Genomic DNA, 20,271 nt, shown 5'->3' with positions numbered 1-20,271 from the left:
GGAGCTGACAAGGCTTTACATAGCTCACTTGGCAAAAGAGCAACCTACCACAGGGTAAGAGTGTGAAATTACAGCAACGTGGTAGCTGCCAGGTGCATGTTCTTATCCCACAGAAAACATGACAGAGCCTACCTCTTACCTGCCAGCCTGTCAAACAAGGCACAAGGGCACAACATGCATTGGATGTAAAAATTTCCCTGATAGAAGGCAGAGCAAGCACCTTAGATGAGAAAATCTTCAGTCATTACAAATTACTAAAAAACTGCTGGGTTTGCAGCTACCTACAAAGAATAATGTCAACCGGAGCTTTTACTTAGTTACTTATAAACCTCATACTCGCTCCTCAGCACACAACTTGTATCACACCTCTTGCATATCATCAGTGACTTTGGCCCGGATGGTCTCACTGAATGCACAGGAGCTTAAGCAGGCAAACACAAATGTGTTTACTCGGGGGTGCAGGGGTGTAGCAAGAAAACCAGCTGAATATTAGAAAATACTCATGAAAAGTCTATTCCCTCCTACAGGTAATACCTTCTCACTCTTCCAGCTCCTCCACATGTAAATCACATCAATTTACACTCCATTTCACTGACTTATACTCTAGTAAGTGAGTGTAAGTAGGTCTTAAGGTGTCTAACTGAGCATAAAGGGCTCTAAATTACACACTTTATGCATCACCTCTGAACTTAGCTCATAGGTTTTAAACAAAAGTGGAGTAATAAATCGATAGTTTGGAGGAGGGAGGACATTAAATATATGTCCATTTTGGTTTCTCGAGGTTATCACTGTATTTCATCAAAACTAATAGAAAGCTCCTGCCTTTTTACTTGAAACATTATTGAACTCAAACTAAGATATGTACAGAATTCTTTAAACGATTATTTAAGCAGGTCAAAAAAATAGAAAAACATGAAGACACTAAATAAATCAGGGTTTGGGTTGTTTGTCTGGGTTTTTTCCTATCTCAGTTTTGATCTGTCCCTGAAAAGAAAAGTTTAAGAGAAATGCATGTTATTTTCTGTTTTGGATCATGTGTTGAAATCTCTACTGTTAAACTTCATTCTGATTCACTGTCAATTTGACAATGGAATATACATTTAAGTAAATTGCTGATGAGGTTTGTGGCAAAGCTACCAGGCTATGAATAGCATCTCAGAGTCAGTAAAATACTATTTAGAAACACTGGAATATATTTATTACCAGATGACTTACTCCTGAGGTCAATTATTGCTACAAACATTTAATTAAATGGTGATGTAAATTTGATGAGCCTACTCAGTAAAAGCAAGGCCTGTTCTGCACTTTGAAAAGGTGAATAACGGAACTGTCCTTCCATCATTCCAGTTAAAATAAATTGGTCTCTTGGAAGTTTGGTTATAGAAAATATGCAAACCCCCTGGTTCATCTTCCCCAGAATATTATCTCCATTAACTTAAAAATGTAGCGATAGAGGTTTCTCAAAGCAGAATAAAAGAACAACGTGATTTACTTTGCTAACAAAAAAAAAAAATCCTAAGAGTTATATTTTGCTAAGGAGGACTTTTTTGGGATTTCTTTTTATTTTTTTTTTTATCCTGAGCTTGGGGCAGGGTTTCTTTAAGGTATGATGTAGAGCTGGAAGGGAAATAATATTTAAGCTGAGAAACCTGTTATTATTAGTTCTCTGCCTCCACAGTTTTAAAAACAGATTCTGGTACTTATGAGAATGGGGAATTGCATTGCTTCGTGACTTCCTCCCTGATAACAAATTAATTAGATGCCAAGTGCTAAATGCTGGATTCAATGCATTCAAAGGGACACTTATGAAAAAAAAGAGCTTGGCATCTGAATAGCCTGTGTTTGCTTCTGGAAACACTTATTTATTTTAAGGCTTCAAAATAATGACAATATATAGAATGTAACACTCACATTTTAGAGCTCATATTTCCTCACAAAGATCTTTTATTTCAATTTTAATAGAATTCATTCTTAGAAATGATAATTATACACCAGGCTCACCCTGCCAGCACCACACTGTACAGCTATGAAAATCAAAAGACTTGCTTTTATGCATTTGCTGAACCAGAGGTTTTCTTGAAATCCCTTTGTTGAAAGCCTGCCCAATATTCTGAATTCTTTCAGTCTTGATTCAGATAACCTTTTCAGTGAAATAAAGACATCTTCTGGTTTTATAATACAGCCCATTAATTTACCCTTAATTCAAATCACTTCAGCTGGTCAAATTTAAGAACAGTTAGGAGACAGACTTTGTGAGTCTCAGAACCAGAAATACCCAATGAACTGCTTGAATTTTGGGAATCTTGGAAAGCAGACTCCTTGCAGGGTTCCATGCTGGGAATGGACTGGTTGCAGGTAGTTCTGCCGAAAAGGTCCTGGGGGTCATCATGGGCAGGAAGCTGAGCATGAGCCAGCAGCGTGCACCTGCAACAGCAAGTGCATGAGCTGTAGGAATAGGAGGAGAGCACATTCAGGAAATCAAGGGAATGGTTTATTCCCATTTAGAATTGCCATTGCCAGGGACACTTTCCACTAGACTAGGCTGCTCAAAGCTCCATTCAACCTGACCTTGAACACTTTGAGGGGTGGGGTATCCACAACTTCCCCAGGCAACCTCTGCCAGTGTCTCACCACCTTCAGACTAAAGAATCTCTTCCTAATATCTAATCTGAATCTACCTGTTTTCAGTTTAAAACCATCACCCCTCATCCTGTCGCTACACTCCTTGATAGAGTCCCTTCCCATCTCTCCTGTAGCCCCCTTTAGGTACTGGAAGGCTACAATCAGGTCCCCCTGGAGCTTTCTCTTCTCCAGGCTGCACAATCCCAAGCCTCTCAGCCTGTTCGAATAGGGGAGGTGCTCCAGCCCTCTGATCATCTTCATGGCCCTCCTTTGGGCCCGCTCTAGCAGTTCCATGTCAGTATTAGGTTGAGGGCCCCAGAACCAGCCTCTTCACAGTGATGTGTGGTGGGAGGATGAGAGACAAGAAGCATAAACTGGAAGAAGAGTGGTTCACATGATATATGGAAAAACTTTCTCCCCATGAGAGCAGTCAAAATGAAATATATTGTCCAGAGAGTTTGTGCGATCTCCATCCTTGGACATTTTCAAGGTCTGATAAGATAAAGACAGAAGCAACTTCATCTGACAATGAGTTGACCCCGCTTTTGGCAGTGTGTTGAACTAGAGTAAAGCAGTACTGTAGTAACAGTGGAAAGGAAGCCCCTGGAAGAGAAAAGATATGGGTGTCAAGCTGTCTCATTAAGGATTTTGTCTTGAATACCCATATACCTCTTTAGCACTTGTGCAAGGAACTACTAGAGTTATTGCACATCATTCTGAATAAACTCTACTTTTCCTATTCTGGTTCATGCTAATTTCCGACCAAGGAAAATAGTCTATTCCAGTTAAAACACATTTTGGAATGACCATGTCAAAGGTGTTTGTGTACATATTAGTCATGCACTTCTTAATATCTTTGTCTATCAAAAATGTATTTCACAAATCTTTGTGATCTCTGGCTCACTGAATTTCCATTAAAATGGAAATTCTCTTTGGATTTGTTGCATTTTGGTTTTTTTAAGCTATCATAATTTTTTTTTTTTTATCTTTAGTTAAGTAAGCAAATCAAATGACAGTAAAGCCTAGTTTATGAATTTCCAGCCTGTATCTTTTCCATTAGAATTACAGGGACATTATTTTGGAGGTTAGATAAAAATTGCTGAAAATTCCTATCAAGCAGCATGAGTCTCTCAGGTAAATATACACAGGAAACTAATTTAAACTTCCTTAGTAGTAATTAGCCCATTTCCCCCATAATACTATAAAAGTACTATTAGAAGTGCTTTAAAAAATGCATTTTGTTCACCCAATAGGCCAGAAAACTTTCTCTGGAACCATTATTCTATATCATGTAAATACATATCCAGTCACATAATGACATTCCTCTGTTTGCCCATATATAATTTACAGTTTTGTAAATTCTATTTATTCTTCAGCTGCAAGTCAAGCATACCTATGAAAAACAATGCTAAATCTGAATATGGCTACAAACCTTCAGAAATGTGCACAAACTTCCAGTAGGTACACAATTAAACACTGGATCTGCTGAGATCACAGCAGCAACCTATTCATAATTCAACTTTCATCAGTGCCAAAAATATTGGCATGCTGCACTCATTTGCATGTTTTTATGAGTTGTAAAACCTCATACAGTTGTAAACCCTTTTCTGAGATGTGGAGGATGCAAAACATCATCCACCTATGTTTTAACAGGTATAACTGAAACTGAGGATTAAATCAGTGAGAATAACTCCTGCCCACTTTACAGAAAACCAGAATGGGAGGGTGGAGGAAACAGCACAAGTTTGGCCATCTCTGAGAAGTTATCAAACCTTTGCAACATCCTTTGTAAGTCTTTTTCCAGCTTTTAAGGGATGATATCATCAATTGCTGTGAAAATAACTACTGCTCTTAAGTTTGAAACAAAACACGGGGGAAAAGCAAGCAGGCAATAAAGCTGATGTCATCTTTATGACTTGAGAGTTCAGAGACTGCAAGAGAACTCGAAGTTTTTGAGGTTTCAACACAGCGAGGTATTTGTTGCTAGCCATAATGGCTTGTGACTTGTATGGGTTCTTTAGAAAGACTGGAGTCAGTGAGGATTTGCCTTCAGCTAATCATTGTCTTCTGAGGAGATAGTAGAGGGGGATTTTCCATCCTGACAATACCAAGAGACTCCTTCCCCACCCAGCATTCAGTGACTCACTGCTGAGCAAGACAACCAGAGCAGATGCTCTGTGATTCACACTGGCTCAAAAAGGGCACTGCCCTCTCAGCACTGTCCAGCTGCATTTGGAAGGGCTGACATATAATTCGTCAAATTCCAATAACCTGCGCGAGACACAGCCCTGTGGTGAGGGGATCCCTTTGCAGAGCACTAGCACCAGGTAAGCAATGGAAAAAGAGCCTGCTGCCACGTTCAGCTGAAATAGGGCACATGCCAAGAAGTGATCTCTCCTCTTAGCACTTCCAAAATCATCTCCCAGATGTACAGGTTGTACAGGGGAGGAAGGGAGACTGTTCTTTTATTAGAAAGTTGCGGCCTTGCTTAATCTAAAGACACTAGGGTGATATGGAGAGATAAGTTGTATAATTGTTAAACTTGGCTTAAATATTGTTCCAGTATAGGCAGATCCCTGGTGATACAAATATATTTATTTGTGTATACATGCGTTTGTACACTATACATATGTACGGAGAAGATCCCTGCCTATGCTAGAAAGAACTAATGAAAAAATTATTTTGACAAAGTATTGTGTTTCAAGAGGTAGTAAAGCAAACAACCTTAATTTGCATTTAACATTGAAAAGTGATTATCCTGTTGTTTCATGGTTTGAGAAGTATATTTAAATGAAAAAAAAAAGTAGGTTGCTGATTAAAAATACAACAAAACAAAATCAATATGAAACAGCTTTCTAGATATCCACTCCTCCCAAACTTTCCTTCATCCCTACCTCATGCTTTCTAGTTTTCATATCTTTGATTTTCCTTTCAGTCTTCTTCTCACAATTCCACTGAAGGTTGCACAAATAGTGTAAATGATAGACTCTTCCCTACACCTTTTTCTTTAGGGGATTTATTTTGTTAATGTCTTTCAAATCAAGTGTGCTGCCACCAGCCATCTTGTCTCTCTGGTGGATGGCCAAAAAGGTATCTATTTAGTTCCAGTCACAGCATAGACTCGTTGTTACCAGAAGATGGGAAGGATTTGGGCTATGTGTCCTAGAACACCGCTGGACCTATTCCAGTCACAAGTTCTTTCCCCCCAGTTTGGTTCATGAAGAAAACTCTTAATGGCAACTCCACAGAGTAGGAGACCCCCTACTTGATCAGGAATTGTGCCGCAAGGTCCTGAATATAGTCAGGTTCTGACTCTGGCTCAATACCTCTTTAGCTTACAGCTGTCTCAGGCTGGTTCCTCTCATAAACTGCCCTGGCAGTAGTGTGGCAGGAGAAGGAGAGCCAGAAAACACTGAACCTGAGCAGTTAGTTAGGTGGAGAGGCTGTCGCAATAACCAGTCGAGCGGACAGTAGCTCTAAACGATGCTGTCAGCTATATAAGCTGGAACAGAGTTTCCGCTTTCACCTGCCATTGCTAAGTGGGACTGAGAATGAAAGCTGCAGTGGTCCCTGGTACATCATGTGCTGTGTTTAGATACAACAACGCACTAGTGGTAACACAGGAGGAGAAAATTTTAATGGAAGATATCATTTGTGGGGAAGAAAAAGGAAAAAAAAAAAATAAGCAAGACTATGTCATTTCTAGAAGGTATGCGTGGCTATGGGGCATGGCCATTTCACCTTCTACTTTGCATTGACTTTGCCTGTGGGCAAGTTGAGGCAATGCAGAAAGTTGCTAGCTTTTGCTATCTGTCCTGCAGGGGAGAAAATGGCTGTATAAAATACAGGAGCAGAGATTAACTGGGGCATTTTCCCTCACCCTTTTTCATTTTCTTTTGTAAGTTATAACAGCAGAGTCACTCGTGTTTATTACATTGCACTTGGTGATTTAGGGGTTGAGATTCTGGGGTAAGATAAGGCGAATTTAAGAAATGAAAGGGTAGAGGAAAGAAGGAAGGAAAAGTAGTACAAGAAGCAAAAAGCAGGCAGCATGAGAAAATTTATGTCCTTTGAAGCAATAAATAAGTCAAAGTTAAGAACTAATAGTGAGAAAGAGTTAATCCACAGCGTACCTCAGCATAGATGAATAAAATAACAACCTCAATTACACAAGTGGCAGCAGTGGAGCCGTCAATCCACTGGTGGAAAGGAGGTAAAAGCTAGCAAAGGTGATTAGATGGCAGCAAAGAAAAGTCATTCAAAAGGCCTGACTATGCTATAGGACTTCACAAGGCAAATTAAATGGCAGGAACGAGGAAGATGTGAAATGGCTGCACAAAAAACTGACAGAATTTGCAACAGAGCAGCAGAGAAGCAGAGGACGTGGAAAATAGAGGTAAAATCCTATCTGTGGCCCTGAGGGCCAAGTGAACAGAGATCCTTCTGACAAACTTGTTCCATTTCCATTGTGTGCCTAGCTGTTTCTAGTGGAAGTTCAGAAGTTTCTCTAGAGCCATGTTATGCTCTATGCTGACGAATATCAGGAAATAGACTAGAAATAGAATTCCTCAATCTTTCAAACATGGATAGCTGTCAGGAGTCTTGGATAAATACCTATTTCTTGATTGTTTCTCTAGAATGAATGGCAGTATTGATAACAGGTGATACATTCTGCTGTTTTGGCCAGGAAATAAGACAGTAGCAGCTGGGATGTGTGGGTGGGTGATGTTGTAGTTGACAAGGAAATGGTAACCAACAAAAGAGTGGAAAAGAGGAAAAAATATTTCATTACTTAAGAGAGTGAAGGATCTGAATCCATTTTGCTTGTGAAGGGAAGGTTTATATGTCATTTTATCATCATTTATAAGTAGTTGCATAAAGAAAATTATGTATAATCAGTAGTAAGGACCAACGACTGAAAATTCAAGAGAGATGAACTCAAAGATATAATTAGCATTGAAGACAATTAACCATCATGATGGATTATCAAGAGTTTGGCTATCTTTCTAAGCTATAAGCTATATGTTCTTTCTCGGTTAAAATTACTAACTTAATGCAAGCATTTTTAAATCAAATTAAGCATACTCTAGTAATGCTACATAGACCCCTCAGATGACTACATAGCTACTTTAAAAATATAACACCTTTTAAATATTGTTTTGCTTAATTTCATGGTACAGATGATGTAAAGATATAAAGTATTTCTGGTATTTACAAAATTAATTGAAATTAAACCGGTATATGGAAAGTTAAGAATGTTGGTGAAGTATTTTTCACTTTAATGATGCCTTCTGCTCTTTTTAATGCTATTTAACAGTTTGCACACACTATCAAAAAGTTCTGCTTTAGTGAAAGTAGAAAAATTAAACACAGAGAGATATCAAAGTAAACTAAGCAGCAGATTTCTTGTGGTTTGTTACTATTTCTAGTCTAAAGAATTACTAAGCACTAAATAGTGCTCTGTTCACTGGATCTCAAGTAAATAAAGTTCCTAGGCCTCTGAAACCAGCCATTTTCCGGAAAAGGAAATACTTTAATTAAATAAAAATAATACATGATGCATAATAAAACCATCATTAATGAATGAAAACCATCAATAAAACACCTCACCTCCGTCTGGCCACCAATCTAGTTATTATCAGTTGACAATTTTACCTCACAAAAGAAATTACTCACAACAAGGTATCTGTAGTGCTTTTGAGTATTAGGCCATGTCAAGGACAGTGTCCAGGGCATAAAGGATAGACTAGGAAAAAGTGTGTAGACAGCAGAGGGATATAAAAGGTTGCCAGTCCTGAGATTTATCCTGCCTTGCTTGGGCACATTGGTCTTGTAGATAAACATTAGTGGTAAGAGTATAAACACTTGCTAAATGTGGGAAAAAAGCCTTACCAAGATTTCTGGGTTGAAACTGCTAGAAGGTTACAAACGCAGCTGGTAATTAAAATACTAAAAGTAGAAAGCAGAAGCAGTCAGCAATCAGTAATGGATGAACGAGGAGGAGTAAATAATGAGGAAGAATGCAGACAAGTGCAGAAAGACATATAGAGCATTCAAAAAGCTAACAGATGACAGACAGTTCAATGCAGACGAATGAAATGTAATTATGACTTTGATGAGCTTTCATGGCACAAGACTACTCTTTGTTCGAGATAAAATATGAGGAATATAGATGAAAACAGAAGAAAAAATTGGGAGACAAGTCATTGTGCATTATTAATGACTGATAAGAACCAGAAAGAAAAAAGACAACTCAATGCATTTAATGAGTCTTAATAGTCCAGTCATGTATGTCTGTGGATTAGTATGCGCATGCTTCATAAAATATAAGCATTTAGAAAAATAGTGAGAAACAAAAGGGAGCTTCTTCATGTGCTATCAGATGTCTATCTGAGCACTCAGCTAGAAAAAGATCATCAGTTTCCCTGACTTCTGTTTCTTCGTCCATAACTTTTTTAATCAAGATATGTAACTTGAACAATTGGCCAGATGGTTTATGGATTTTTTGCACATTTCTCTAAAGTGTCAAACAATGGAGTGGCCAAAAGTAGCAGGGTTTTAGCTATACCAATTCTTTGATTCATTACATCAAAATTTGTGCGGTGTGATCTGACTCAGCTGACCCAATAGAGTTATACCTGCAAAAACAGGAGACATTTTTTGTCCATTTATCTCGGAAGTACAGAACTCCAGATTTGTAATAGTAACCAAATCCATAGGAAGCAATTTCATGCCCTCTCTTTTCGTACAAATACAGATGAGGTATTCCCAAAGGATCTACTCACATGTCTCCAAGGACAGGTTCCCCAGGAGATGATAAATTTCTTAGTATTATACCCTGCTAATCTAGAACAAACCCAGCTAAGTCAAATTGATTCTATGAGAACATGAGATAAGTGACAGTAGACCAGGCTCTGAGGATATGGACAATGAAGAGTGCACGGGTACTACAACACACTCCTTAGCTCAGATATCACATGGCACAAACACGATTCAGAATGTCTGGACAGTTTAGAATATGGACAGAAAAAAAAAAAAAAAGAAGGGGGCAAAAAACCCAAAATAACTGCTAACTTCAATCCTTTCTCAGTCACACAGCTAAAAATAATGAGATTCAAAACCTGCATTTCTAGTGGAAATCATGTTGGCAATCTGCAGCATGATGTGGAAGTCTAAAACCATATTGATTAGGAATTTCTTTTTTACAGCAATTATCTTATTCACTTACTTTGTATTGGTTAGTTGATGGGTTTGTTGGTTTTTTTGGCTTTTTTTCCAGTTTGAGGATTTGTGTTCTTGAAAGTTAGAGACTTTTTTTTCCCTTTAAATTAGAGCTGTGATTATTGACTCATTTGCAGTGGGGGATCAAGCAGGGCTGGTTAAAGTTGTTACCTCCCCCAGTTGTCCGCCCATCTCTTTCCTCATTTTCCCTCAACAGGAAGAGCTTTCTTAGACTGGCAGCAACTCCTGATAGATACCAGTTTACAGCCTAGTATAAAAAAGGAAGCTAAAAATTGACCCTGGTCAGTACTAGTACATCTTTTGCTGTCAACTGCAGAGGTTGAAGAGTACATCTCAGTAACACCTGCTGAGCAAAAAGAACATGCAGGAGCACAGCAAAGCGCTTGGAGCAATAATTGCTTAAACCACCCTGGTTTAGGTGACTGCAAAAGTCTGAATGTCTCAAGGATTCACCTTAGTCTAGAAATTAGCACCATCAAATTACCAGTTATAAGGAAAATCATGATATAACTGTTCAAAATGGTAATACTGCATCTCCTCTGTGAGACTGTCCAATCTCATGTACAGCAATGAATAAGACTAAGAAAAGTGAAACATTGATACTATTTTCAATGAGCTTAAAAGCTTTCTCACATGTAGATGAATTATCATATCTTTTAAACATTTGCAGTATTAGACTATCCAGTATGGGTTGGTAAAAACATCATTGTCTGAGAAAAGAGCTGAAGCTTGTTTGTGAGTTTATAAAATGGCCCTTCAGAGAGCTGATGTTATGTATTGGTCTAATGAAGCGTTATGTGGGTTTAGTAAGTCAACTCTGCAGTTGCTGGTGGTTAATATCATAAGTGTCAGAGTCCTGGGGGCACTCAAAGGCCCCAACTGGGCATCCTCCTTGCAAGCCCACCCACACCATCTGTCCTGGTACAAGGGATCCTTATCAGCTTGGAGCTGGCACCCAGGTCTGTCCTGGGTGCCTCCACTGCTGGAGGTGTGCAGGTCTCCAGTCCTATCTTCTGGATGGACCCTTGACACAGAAGATAGCCTTCCTTCCAGTCCTGTCTCTGTTCCTGGGTGGATTCTGAGCCTGACTCTCCACCCTGCCCTATCTGGGACTGTCAATCGACCCTATTCTCAGCACCCTGCTCTGCCCATCCTACCTCCCTGAGGCCCCTGACCCTGGGGTCACCCTTGTCTCCCAGATCATGCTCCCTTGTGGAGCGGCCTCGCTCTTGCTGCTCCCTGATAATAAGTCCAGCAATAGGCCAGTAATCATGAGGATGCTAAGAATGGCCGTAACGATGTTGAATAGCAAATAAGGAGTCAGAGACAAGGGAAATACATGAAAAATGACATTGGAGGTACGTAATTGCCCTGTTTTGTTCAGTAGTGATTAAGGCAAACGCACAAAATAAATCCAAAAATGTTCCTGTAGTGAAAATCCAGCTTGTCTCTGAGTTTGCAGAATTCTGTTCCTCTGCTGAAAGAATGCTGTCAACCACGTATGCACTTCAAAAATAAAATGGATGAGTCAATTCCTGAAAACTGTCCTCTCCCTAACTCATTTTCTTTGGACTCACTAAAAGTCACCAATAAACTATTACACACTCAAGCTGCTTCATTCTCTTCAGGGAGGATTTCATTGCCTTCTCAAACCCTACCAAAAGAATAGCTTAACTTCTTAGCATTCTTTTTGCCTGAGGCACAGAAAGGAAGATAATTTTTTGATGCAAGTAAAAGTTCAATTTATCCTGGGGGTATATCCTGACTCTTCTTTGTAACTACTCCGCCTAGGACATTGTATGTGTGGTGTGTTTAACTAAATAAGCCTGTGGTTGATTTCAAATGAAATTTATCACCACCAGTAAGCAGAAGTAACTAAAGAGAAAATTAATCATGAACTTAGGAAAGCTCTGTCTGAGTCAAAAGCAAAGAACTAGTAGACTACAATTTCTTAATTTAATAATAATAATAATGATATGAAGAAGAAGTCATCCTGAAAACCCTCCCCATGTGCTGCTGCCTTTGCATGCAGCTGTTTTCTTTATACAAAATGGTCAGCAGTCTCTGACAGGCTGAACGAATATAGTACATACAAAGCTGATATAGGTCATTCCCCAGGGACTGTTCAAGGTCTTGAGAATTGCAAAGACTGCAAAATGGAAAACCAAGTGGAATTTCCTAACAGACACTCCTAGCTGAATTAAACTCACCCTAAATTCGCAGTCCTGGTGCCATTCTGCAGATGGGTTTTCTCACTACACAGGTTACTTCAGTATCCCATTCATTAAATAATTCGAGTACCTTTCCCAGTTGTGCTATAATATGAGAATGGAATTAAGAAAAAATCTATTGGTACTACCAACTACATATTCTTCACAGTATCAATGTAGTAAGTAGCCTCATATCTTCCGGTGGTGCACTTCTGCTTCCACACAGCACACACCCCTCATTAAACCACATCCCTTCTATCATAGAATCATAGAATCGCCTAGGTTGGAAGGGACCTTTACGATCATCTAGTCCAGTCATCAACCTAACTCTGATAAAAGAAAAAACAAAACCAATCAACAACAACAACAAAACCCCACCATGACAACCCGTCACTAAACCATGTTACTAAGCACTATGTCAACCCATCTTTTGAATCCTCCAGGGATGGTGCCTCAACCACTTCCCTGGGCAGCCCATTCCAATGCTTAATAACCCTTTCAGAGTAAAATTTTTTCCTAATATCCAATCTGAACCTCGCCTGGTGCAACTTGAGGCCATTTCCTCTTGTCCTATTGCCTGTCTCTTGGGAGGAGACCAATCCCCGCCTCTCTACAACCTATTTCAGGTAGTTGTAGAGAACGATATGGTCTCCCCTCAGCTTCCTTTTCTCTAGGCTAAACAATCCCGGCTCCCTCAGTGTTTCCTCATAAGACTTACTCTCCAGACCCCTCAACAGCTTCGTTGCCCAGCAGGCCGTCGTTACCTGGATGGATGCTGAACCTTTTACTGGTTCAGTAGATCTCCTCAGAGACCCTTGTTCCTTCTAACAACATTTCCCCTAAGTCTAAACGGTAATGTGTTCCTTTTCATAAAGAGATTATTGAAGTGGCATAAGCTCTCTTTTACTAGATCCTAAGAAAAAGTTTAGGACTAAAGAAAAAGAAGCTGGTGCCCTGTGTTTCAAAACTGATGAAGAGCTGTTGACTGCTGTGACAACCTTCCTATCCCCCTCAGTCCACAAATCTGTGACGTGGGTGCTTTGCACTGCTGAAGAGCAAGACAAATGGTTTCACAAGATATTTTCACTGCCTCAAAATCCTCTCAAAGACCTGAAAGCTTACTGCCAATTTATCGGGATTCAAAACAGATACCATCTGCCTGGTCGTTCTGCATGGGTTTAGGGTGGGTTTTTTTCACTTTCCTTTCAGGTGATCAGTCTGTATAGCAGTGACATCCTTTTCTGCCCTCTAGTAATAGCCCCTGGAAAGGGGATCTTACAGCACAGCAACATGCAAAGACTTTTGCTCATTTGTTTCTGAGTGTAGAGGTATAATCATGTAGCCTCTGATTCTTGACCTTGGTGGTCAGGGCAATGTCTTTATACCTTCTTCTTTGAGTAATTGAAACTAATTTTCCTTTTCAGCTATCCCTTTTACAACAAAATGTTCTAAAATAAATAAACAGGAAGGATTAGAAAAGGCTTCACAAAATAGCATTACCTCTTTATCATAATCAAGGGATTAATCCAGAAAAGGCAAAAATCAATAAATTTCAATAGAAAATCTACATCCTCTTTTGTATCCTATTACACATAATTAACTTATACTGGAATTGAAAGAGGTTTAACAACAGTTGTCAGAGAGAGCTCAAGGTTTTTTGAAACATTGTAGAACAAAGTTTGCTAGTCTTGCATAAAGTGCTGCATGGAAACCAAGCAGCTGTAAAGCTGTAAGAACTATGCTATGAGCCCTGGGGTCTATAGAGTACATTGTAGCAATTTTTTCATGTTATCTTTTTAAATAATATTGAGAAAATTTGACCCGGCTAATTGTTTTGAAATAATTTTCTCCTGTCCAGTTTTTATAAATCCTCATAATTCTAAAGCTGAAAGAAAACGGGATCCTCTTAGATCATACAAAGGGACTCTTCCATAATTGTAACCATCCCCTTGAAAATATAAAAAGTTACAGAAATGGACTTGACGGAGACAAAAGTGAAAAAATGATTTTAGCTTGCTGAACCTGTGGATAAGAAAGTACAAATGAATCTGTTTTTTTAATCAGTAGAAAATTAGAATGAGTGAGCTCTTGGGGCCCCTTGGGAGATGGGGCAGATGGCCTTGCAATCAGAAAGTGATGCTTTTTCTAGAGTAGATTGATAGTCTGCCTTCTAGCCTTCTCCACATAGAATAAAAGAAGAGTGATGAACACATAAGGGGCAACTTAATGAATGCTGTGTGACTTCTACTGAGGTAGTGTTCTATATAGTGCAGCTAGAATATATCTGATAGAAGTGTGTGGATTTTTTTCCAGAAAGGTAAAAGTTCAGTGACAGAAGCAGAGATGGAAAAAATTCCTTTATTTTAAAAGCTGGCTAAGACAATGAAAAGGACCATAATGATTTTACTTAGAATCTGTTAAAGAAACAACTTACATGGGTCATTTATATACTATTCACAAGGTTCTACTCATACCTTCCGTTCCCACTATGGTAAGTAGATAGGTCAACCATAAATTAACTTTTTTTTTCCTTATGTATGTGTTTTTCTTTTCATTTTATGTTTCCCTTGCATTTTGCATATATATAGAAAAACCCAAAGAACCAATGCATAGCAGTGTTTAATGACTGCCAGATTCCTATATCAGTTATGATTTAGCCATCTCAGTTACCTGGATTTCATCAGATGCAATTAGTTGTTGGCTGAATTATCTATATTTGTGCAACTGTTTTCAGCAACTGTTTTCAGCATGTACATTAAGATGAGCAACCAGCAACTTATACATAGAAGTTTGTCTTCCCTGCAGACTTTTTGCTTAAAACGAGATGACACAACATGCGATGCAATTTGTCATAGTTTACTTTGGTCACAAAGTGTGGTCAGAAAAATATACTTTTTATTGTTTCAAATGTAAGATAATGTTACAGATCAGTCTTCCTGTCTTACCTATTTATCTGTCTGTTTCCAACGTGTCTGTAAGATGGCATCTGGGTGGATATATTTTGATTTGAAAAAAATTGACATGAGTCTCTAAAGTAAAAAAAGTCAACAGACTTTGACCAGCTTATTTCCTGGTTTTGTTGGAAATAAACTTGACAAAGAGGCTGCAAAGAAAAAACCTTGGAACATCCTCCTCAGTATTAAAGAAAAAAAAAAAAAAGATCTATAAGACTCCTGGATTTCTGTGTCTCCTGGGACAAGACAGTGAAGAATGGCCAAAGGCAATCCATAGAAATAGTTTATCATGATACTGTCAAAAGCTAAATGCAGAAATCCCTTGGAGGAAAGAAGGGAGAGCCTCTACTAGGGCAGGGCTATGAAGTGCAGCAACCCAAGGCATTATGCATCCTATTACAAGGTGATACCTAACGACATACACAAGTGAAAAAAAAAAAAGAAGATGGTAACAGTAGACTGAAGGGAAAGGGGAAGGAAATAAAGAACTGTTGAGAAACACGACAAACAAGGACAGTTCAATGGCACACAAGATTTATTATTAATTTTATTTGGAAATGAAATCCAATCCCTGCATTCCAACATGGTAGAAATTTACCATTTGAGCCATGTCACATGTCACTCAGACTCTGCCAAAGTCTGTTTCAGAACCAGTACAGTATTTTCATTTTAAGCTCACTGTAGAAGTGAGACCTCAGAGAAAATACACGTTTGGTGTGGGTTTTTCCCATTATCCCCTTCCCTTCCTCAAAATACTTTAAAAGAAAAAAAAGATTAAGAAACAACTGATTTTGCCAAAATTTGATGAAGAAGTCACTTTGAGTTTTTTATCGTCTGACAGCTGCATGAATTTAAAGCCTGGTCCAAAAATTGACATTATTGACAAAAATTGAGATTATTCAGTGTGTTTTAAACCGGCCTTACAGTTACAGAACAACTTCCAGCTCCTTTTGCCCTCTCTCTTGCAAACTGTAGAAGTCATTCTATCAATAAAGCTGGGGGAAAGAAGTTGAAAAAAAAAAAAAAGACAGACTTTCATTTTTATAATCTTCCTTAATGTTGCCCCATTTCACATTCTCTTTAAAATAAGTGAGATTGTATTATGGATCAGTGGACCATCACTCCAGGCTAGCCATCCTGCGTGATCACAGAGAGAATTTAAAGATAATACATTTCTATATTCTCCTGTCTGTTTACAGCCTTTCAACCATGCAGAGCAGTTTGAAAATAAATAAATACACGCTTCACACATTTTTTTTTTTTTTTTTTTTTTTTTTTTTTGGGGGGGTGGGGATTATTTCAAGCCCAAGCAATCAGAGTATAATCAAGAGGAGGGTGGGTGTGGGGTTACCGGTTTAAAGAGAGTGTGTTGGAGGGAGAGAAGGGGGGTTTGTGTCTCCCCGCCGCGGCCGCGGCCGCCGAGCATCCTAGCGCTGTGCTCTGCTGCCACCTTGGCCGCGCCGCGGGACGTGCAGCCGGCCCCGCTCCGCGCCCGCGGAACTCCCCACTGCGCGCCCGCGGCTGCTGGCCTCCCGCCTGGGAAAGCTCAGACGGCCAGGGCTTGTCAGGCTCTCCGCTTAAGTCACCTGCTGTTATAAATAGGACAAGGATATATGCAATGTCTAAAGGGTCTGCTTTTGATTTATTTATTTATTTATTTCTTCTTTTTTTTTTTTTTTTTTTTCCTGGGGGTTGCTCTTCAAAGGAGGTTTATTTGATTGTTGTGCTTAAATTCGAAACTTAGAAATGTGAGTGGGAGGAGAGAGAATAATATTATTATTTTTTTTTTCCCCCTGCCCGCTTGCTTATTGTCGGCTTCTTCTTCTCCTGCCTTGTCCAGCCTTATCTCATCTCACCCTCAGCTCATGAAGGGAGCACTCGGGCTCCCCTTCTCACGCACCCACCTGCCTCCCGTGTCCTTCCCACTGCGTGGCCACTGGGGCTCTTGGAAGGAGCTCCCAGCAGTTCATCCCACGGCCAGGCTCTCGGTGTCGTTCAGCTGCAGTTAGAAGTCCCCCCCTTTCTTGGGAGGGGGGCGGAGGAGAGGAGTCTAGAAGGGTGACAGAAACATCAAAATTTACTGAAAATAGATATTAATGAACTATTAGAAAACCAATGGAGTTTGCTAATTTCCTTGTTTCCCTCTCTACATCTTCGTGTTACATTGCTACAGCGTTGTCTTGACATTATTAGTCTCTGAGCTGGTGGTACTGAGTTTGGAAAGCTTTCATGCACTTCATCTTTGAATTGCACATGCTTTTTCTGTCATTTTTAAGGCTCTCTTCTGCTTCGGAGGAACCGTGTTCTGACATGCTGGAGTTTGCTGGTGGTAAATATTTCCTTTGACTACAAAGTGCATGTGTGAAAAAGGCTTTTTTTTTTTTCTTTTTTTTTTTCGTGGAAATACCTTTCTTTCTCGCTCGCTTCTTTCTCTGCTGTTATTAATAACCTGTACACGAGTTTAACCCGGAGGTCTGAGTGAAATAGCACTTTCGGATCTATACTTTCAGCCACACCACGCTGAGGAAAGTACAGAGCTCTGTATATGCGTGTGTGAGAGGGATTCATGCCATGTGCATGACAGTTTGCATACCAGACTCGGTGACAAAGTAGGGACCACAGGTGAGTCCCAAAGAGGTCTGCTTTTGCCGTGAGGATTTTTCCAGCCCCTAACCACAGAGGAGAAGTATTCAGCTCTCCAATTGCTCCCCAGAGTTGGCGGCTGTGGTTTGTTTCAACCGAAAAGAATCAAGAATAGAAAATGACACGTAATAAAAAGTCCCCGGCCAAAGCAGCCGTCTGCGCTGCGGCTCCTCTCAAATAAGCGCTCCCCCACGGGCTGAGCTCTCGGTGCCCAGGCAGAGAGAAAGGGCTGCAAAGGGTTAAAAGCCGCTGACTCGCTTGCTTAGGCAAAGTTTGAGGAAGAATATGTCTGAGGCTGAGTACGCTGCAGCCCCGCGTTTGAAATCTGTCACCCTCACTTAGGAGCTCCGCATCTCGGGTTGTCACCGGTGAATAATGATCACACGGCGATAAGATCGCTCGGTGGCGTTGCGCCGGAGCCGCCGGGGGAAATAGAAGAAAGGAAATTACGAGGCGTTTAACCGCTTTAGCAGGGTGTTCTTCAGTGTCATCGGTGGGTGTCAGGGTCAAATGACCGGCTGGACAAGCAGCTTGGAAAGAAAATTTCCTTCCTCCTTTCCTTGAGAGAAACCTTGGGTGATGGTGACCATTGGCAGCTATGGAAAACAGAGACCTTGGTGGTGAGCCCTAAAATAATACCATGCCGGAGCCCAGCTGTTCTGCCACCTTCTCCCCTTTCAACCTGCCGGACCCGGTGGGCTTTGGGTGACCTACCGAGGAGGACCCACCTCCGCAGGAGCAGGTAACGGCTACTTAAGTCGCTTTCTGGATTGGCACGGTCATGATTTGATCAAAGTGTGTCCTGAGCATCTCTGATTTGAAGTGTGGGCTGATTGAGGACCGGTGTGGGCAGGGAGGGGGACAGGAATAATTCCGCCGGACCTCTCTGAGCCTTTGGGGCAGGGCAGCAGCCTGCAACCTTGCCAAAGTCTTTAGCATTCCCACTTTTCTTCCCTGACAGGGGCATCGAGGGCAGAAATGCCTGTGATCGACAAAGGTCTGCTTTGCCTTATGTGTTGCCGACAGGTTGCCAATATCGGGGACGTGGGGAAAGAAGGGATGGGTGACCAGAGCAGGAGAAAGATTTATAAGGGAGGTTTTTTTTCACGAGAAAATGCACGGGTTGCCCACCGGCTTCGGGAAACAGACATAAATCACGCGCAAAAAAGTGCTCTGAAAAGTTTACTGAGCCTTGAAAAAAAAAAAAAAAAAAGGAAAAAAAAACTAAAAAAAGGTCTTAAAAAGTCAAAAAAGGACCCAGAACAGCCTTTGAAAAAGGCTGCTCATTCGCCTTTGGACCCTGCGGGGCTCCTGATCCTTTCATCGCCCGGGACCAGCTGGGAGCTCCGGGCATAGACTCGACTTCAGAGCAGCCCCTTCTCCGAGCGGGGGCCACCGGCTCTCCCCGCGGGTCTCACCCCCGCCCGACCCGCTCCTTCCAGCCGGCTCAGCCCCGCGGAGGGTCCGGGCTCCATCCCCTCCCTCCCGCCGGCCTAGAGCAGACCCCGGCCCCCGAGACAGGCGCTCTCGGGAGGGGAGCGGGGTCTCGTCCCCAAGTCCTTTCCCCTCGCCGGGTCCCGTGAGAAACGCCGGGCTACCTGCGCTCCCCCTTCCGCGGACCCCCCTCCACCCACCGCTCTGCGCATCCGCGTAGGTTGAGGGCACAACCTCCCGCCCGAGCGGGCAGGCAGCGCGGCTCAGCTTGGGGCTATGGATACGGGGGGGCTCTCCTAAGCCCCCTCGGAGGGCAGGGGGCGGAGGGCAGGGCGGGGGGCAGGCGCAGCGCCGAGCACACCGCGGCTGGAATGGGCTGACCCTCGCCGGGGCTCCGCCACGGGTTCCTCGGTGCAGCTTATGGAGCCCTTTGAAGTCGTAAATAATTTAGCCCCCCCAAGCGAAGGGCGAAGGAGGTGCGGGGATAATGGCGAGTGATTCAGCTTTTGAGGTACGGCCGAGCAGAAAACGCAAAGCTAGCGAGCAGCCGGGGGTGAGGGGGAAGCAAACCCCGAGCCATTTCAGTTGCTTTTTCTGTTTCCTCGACACATGGCAATGATCAGCTCTCCTCTTCTCTCCTCCATCCCTCCCCAGCCCTTCTCTTAAAGTAACTCGCAGCAAAAGACGTATTGTGCCTTTTCTTTACTAAGGGGGGGAGTTGGAGGCAAATTCTCTTCGGGCACCCCACGTCCTACTTGGAGGAGTGTATCCTATGGCTCAAGCGCTTCTCGGTATTCCATAGCCTTGCCTTTAAGTGAACTTGTCAGGACAAGGCAGTAGCTTACTAGGGAACTGGGCGGCGGGGGAAGGGTTACCCCGAAACAAGCGCAGGCAGCCCGGGTTGTGTATACACACACACACACACACACGCACACACATGAACACTCACACACGCACTGAATGTGCTGCAGGAGACATTGCGGGAGTGGAGGGGATGGGGGGGGGGAGAGAGCTTGTTAGTGCTTTAGGGCAAAAGGTGGTTTCTCCAGAGGTTTTAAAGTCTTTCTGACTGATGATGGAAATCAGACGGAATGCTAAAGGAGGTCCGTCTCTTCCCTGAGGGTCGGACTTTCTTTTATTTTATGTTATATTTATTCCGCACTGCT

The 20,271-nt window shown here is 41.5% G+C and overlaps 2 protein-coding genes across 2 annotated transcripts in view; one reads left to right on the top strand and one right to left on the bottom strand.

Annotated features, from left to right (window-relative positions):
* Nucleotides 1-3,134: 3,134 nt before the first annotated feature.
* LOC106887857 (retinoic acid receptor RXR-beta-like) overlaps nucleotides 3,135-20,271 on the bottom strand; it is an 18,506-nt gene continuing 1,369 nt past the window's right edge. The window contains exons 3-4 of the mRNA XM_014941621.1: nucleotides 16,933-17,078; nucleotides 3,135-3,225 (exon numbers count right to left, since the gene is read on the bottom strand). Of these exons, the coding sequence (XP_014797107.1) occupies nucleotides 3,184-3,225; nucleotides 16,933-17,078 (188 nt within the window). The 3' untranslated portion in view covers nucleotides 3,135-3,183. The remainder of the gene's footprint in view (nucleotides 3,226-16,932; nucleotides 17,079-20,271) is intronic.
* Nucleotides 17,145-20,271, top strand: part of FLRT2 (fibronectin leucine rich transmembrane protein 2) — a 67,331-nt gene continuing 64,204 nt past the window's right edge. The window contains exon 1 of the mRNA XM_014941869.1: nucleotides 17,145-18,413. The gene's annotated coding sequence lies outside the window, so the exon portion shown is untranslated. The remainder of the gene's footprint in view (nucleotides 18,414-20,271) is intronic.

This window comes from Calidris pugnax, unplaced genomic scaffold (assembly GCF_001431845.1).
Source record: "Calidris pugnax isolate Ruff unplaced genomic scaffold, ASM143184v1 scaffold56, whole genome shotgun sequence".
Lineage (NCBI taxonomy): Eukaryota > Metazoa > Chordata > Aves > Charadriiformes > Scolopacidae > Calidris > Calidris pugnax.
Note: the sequence above shows the minus strand (reverse complement) of the source record. Positions and strands in the feature narration are given on the sequence as shown.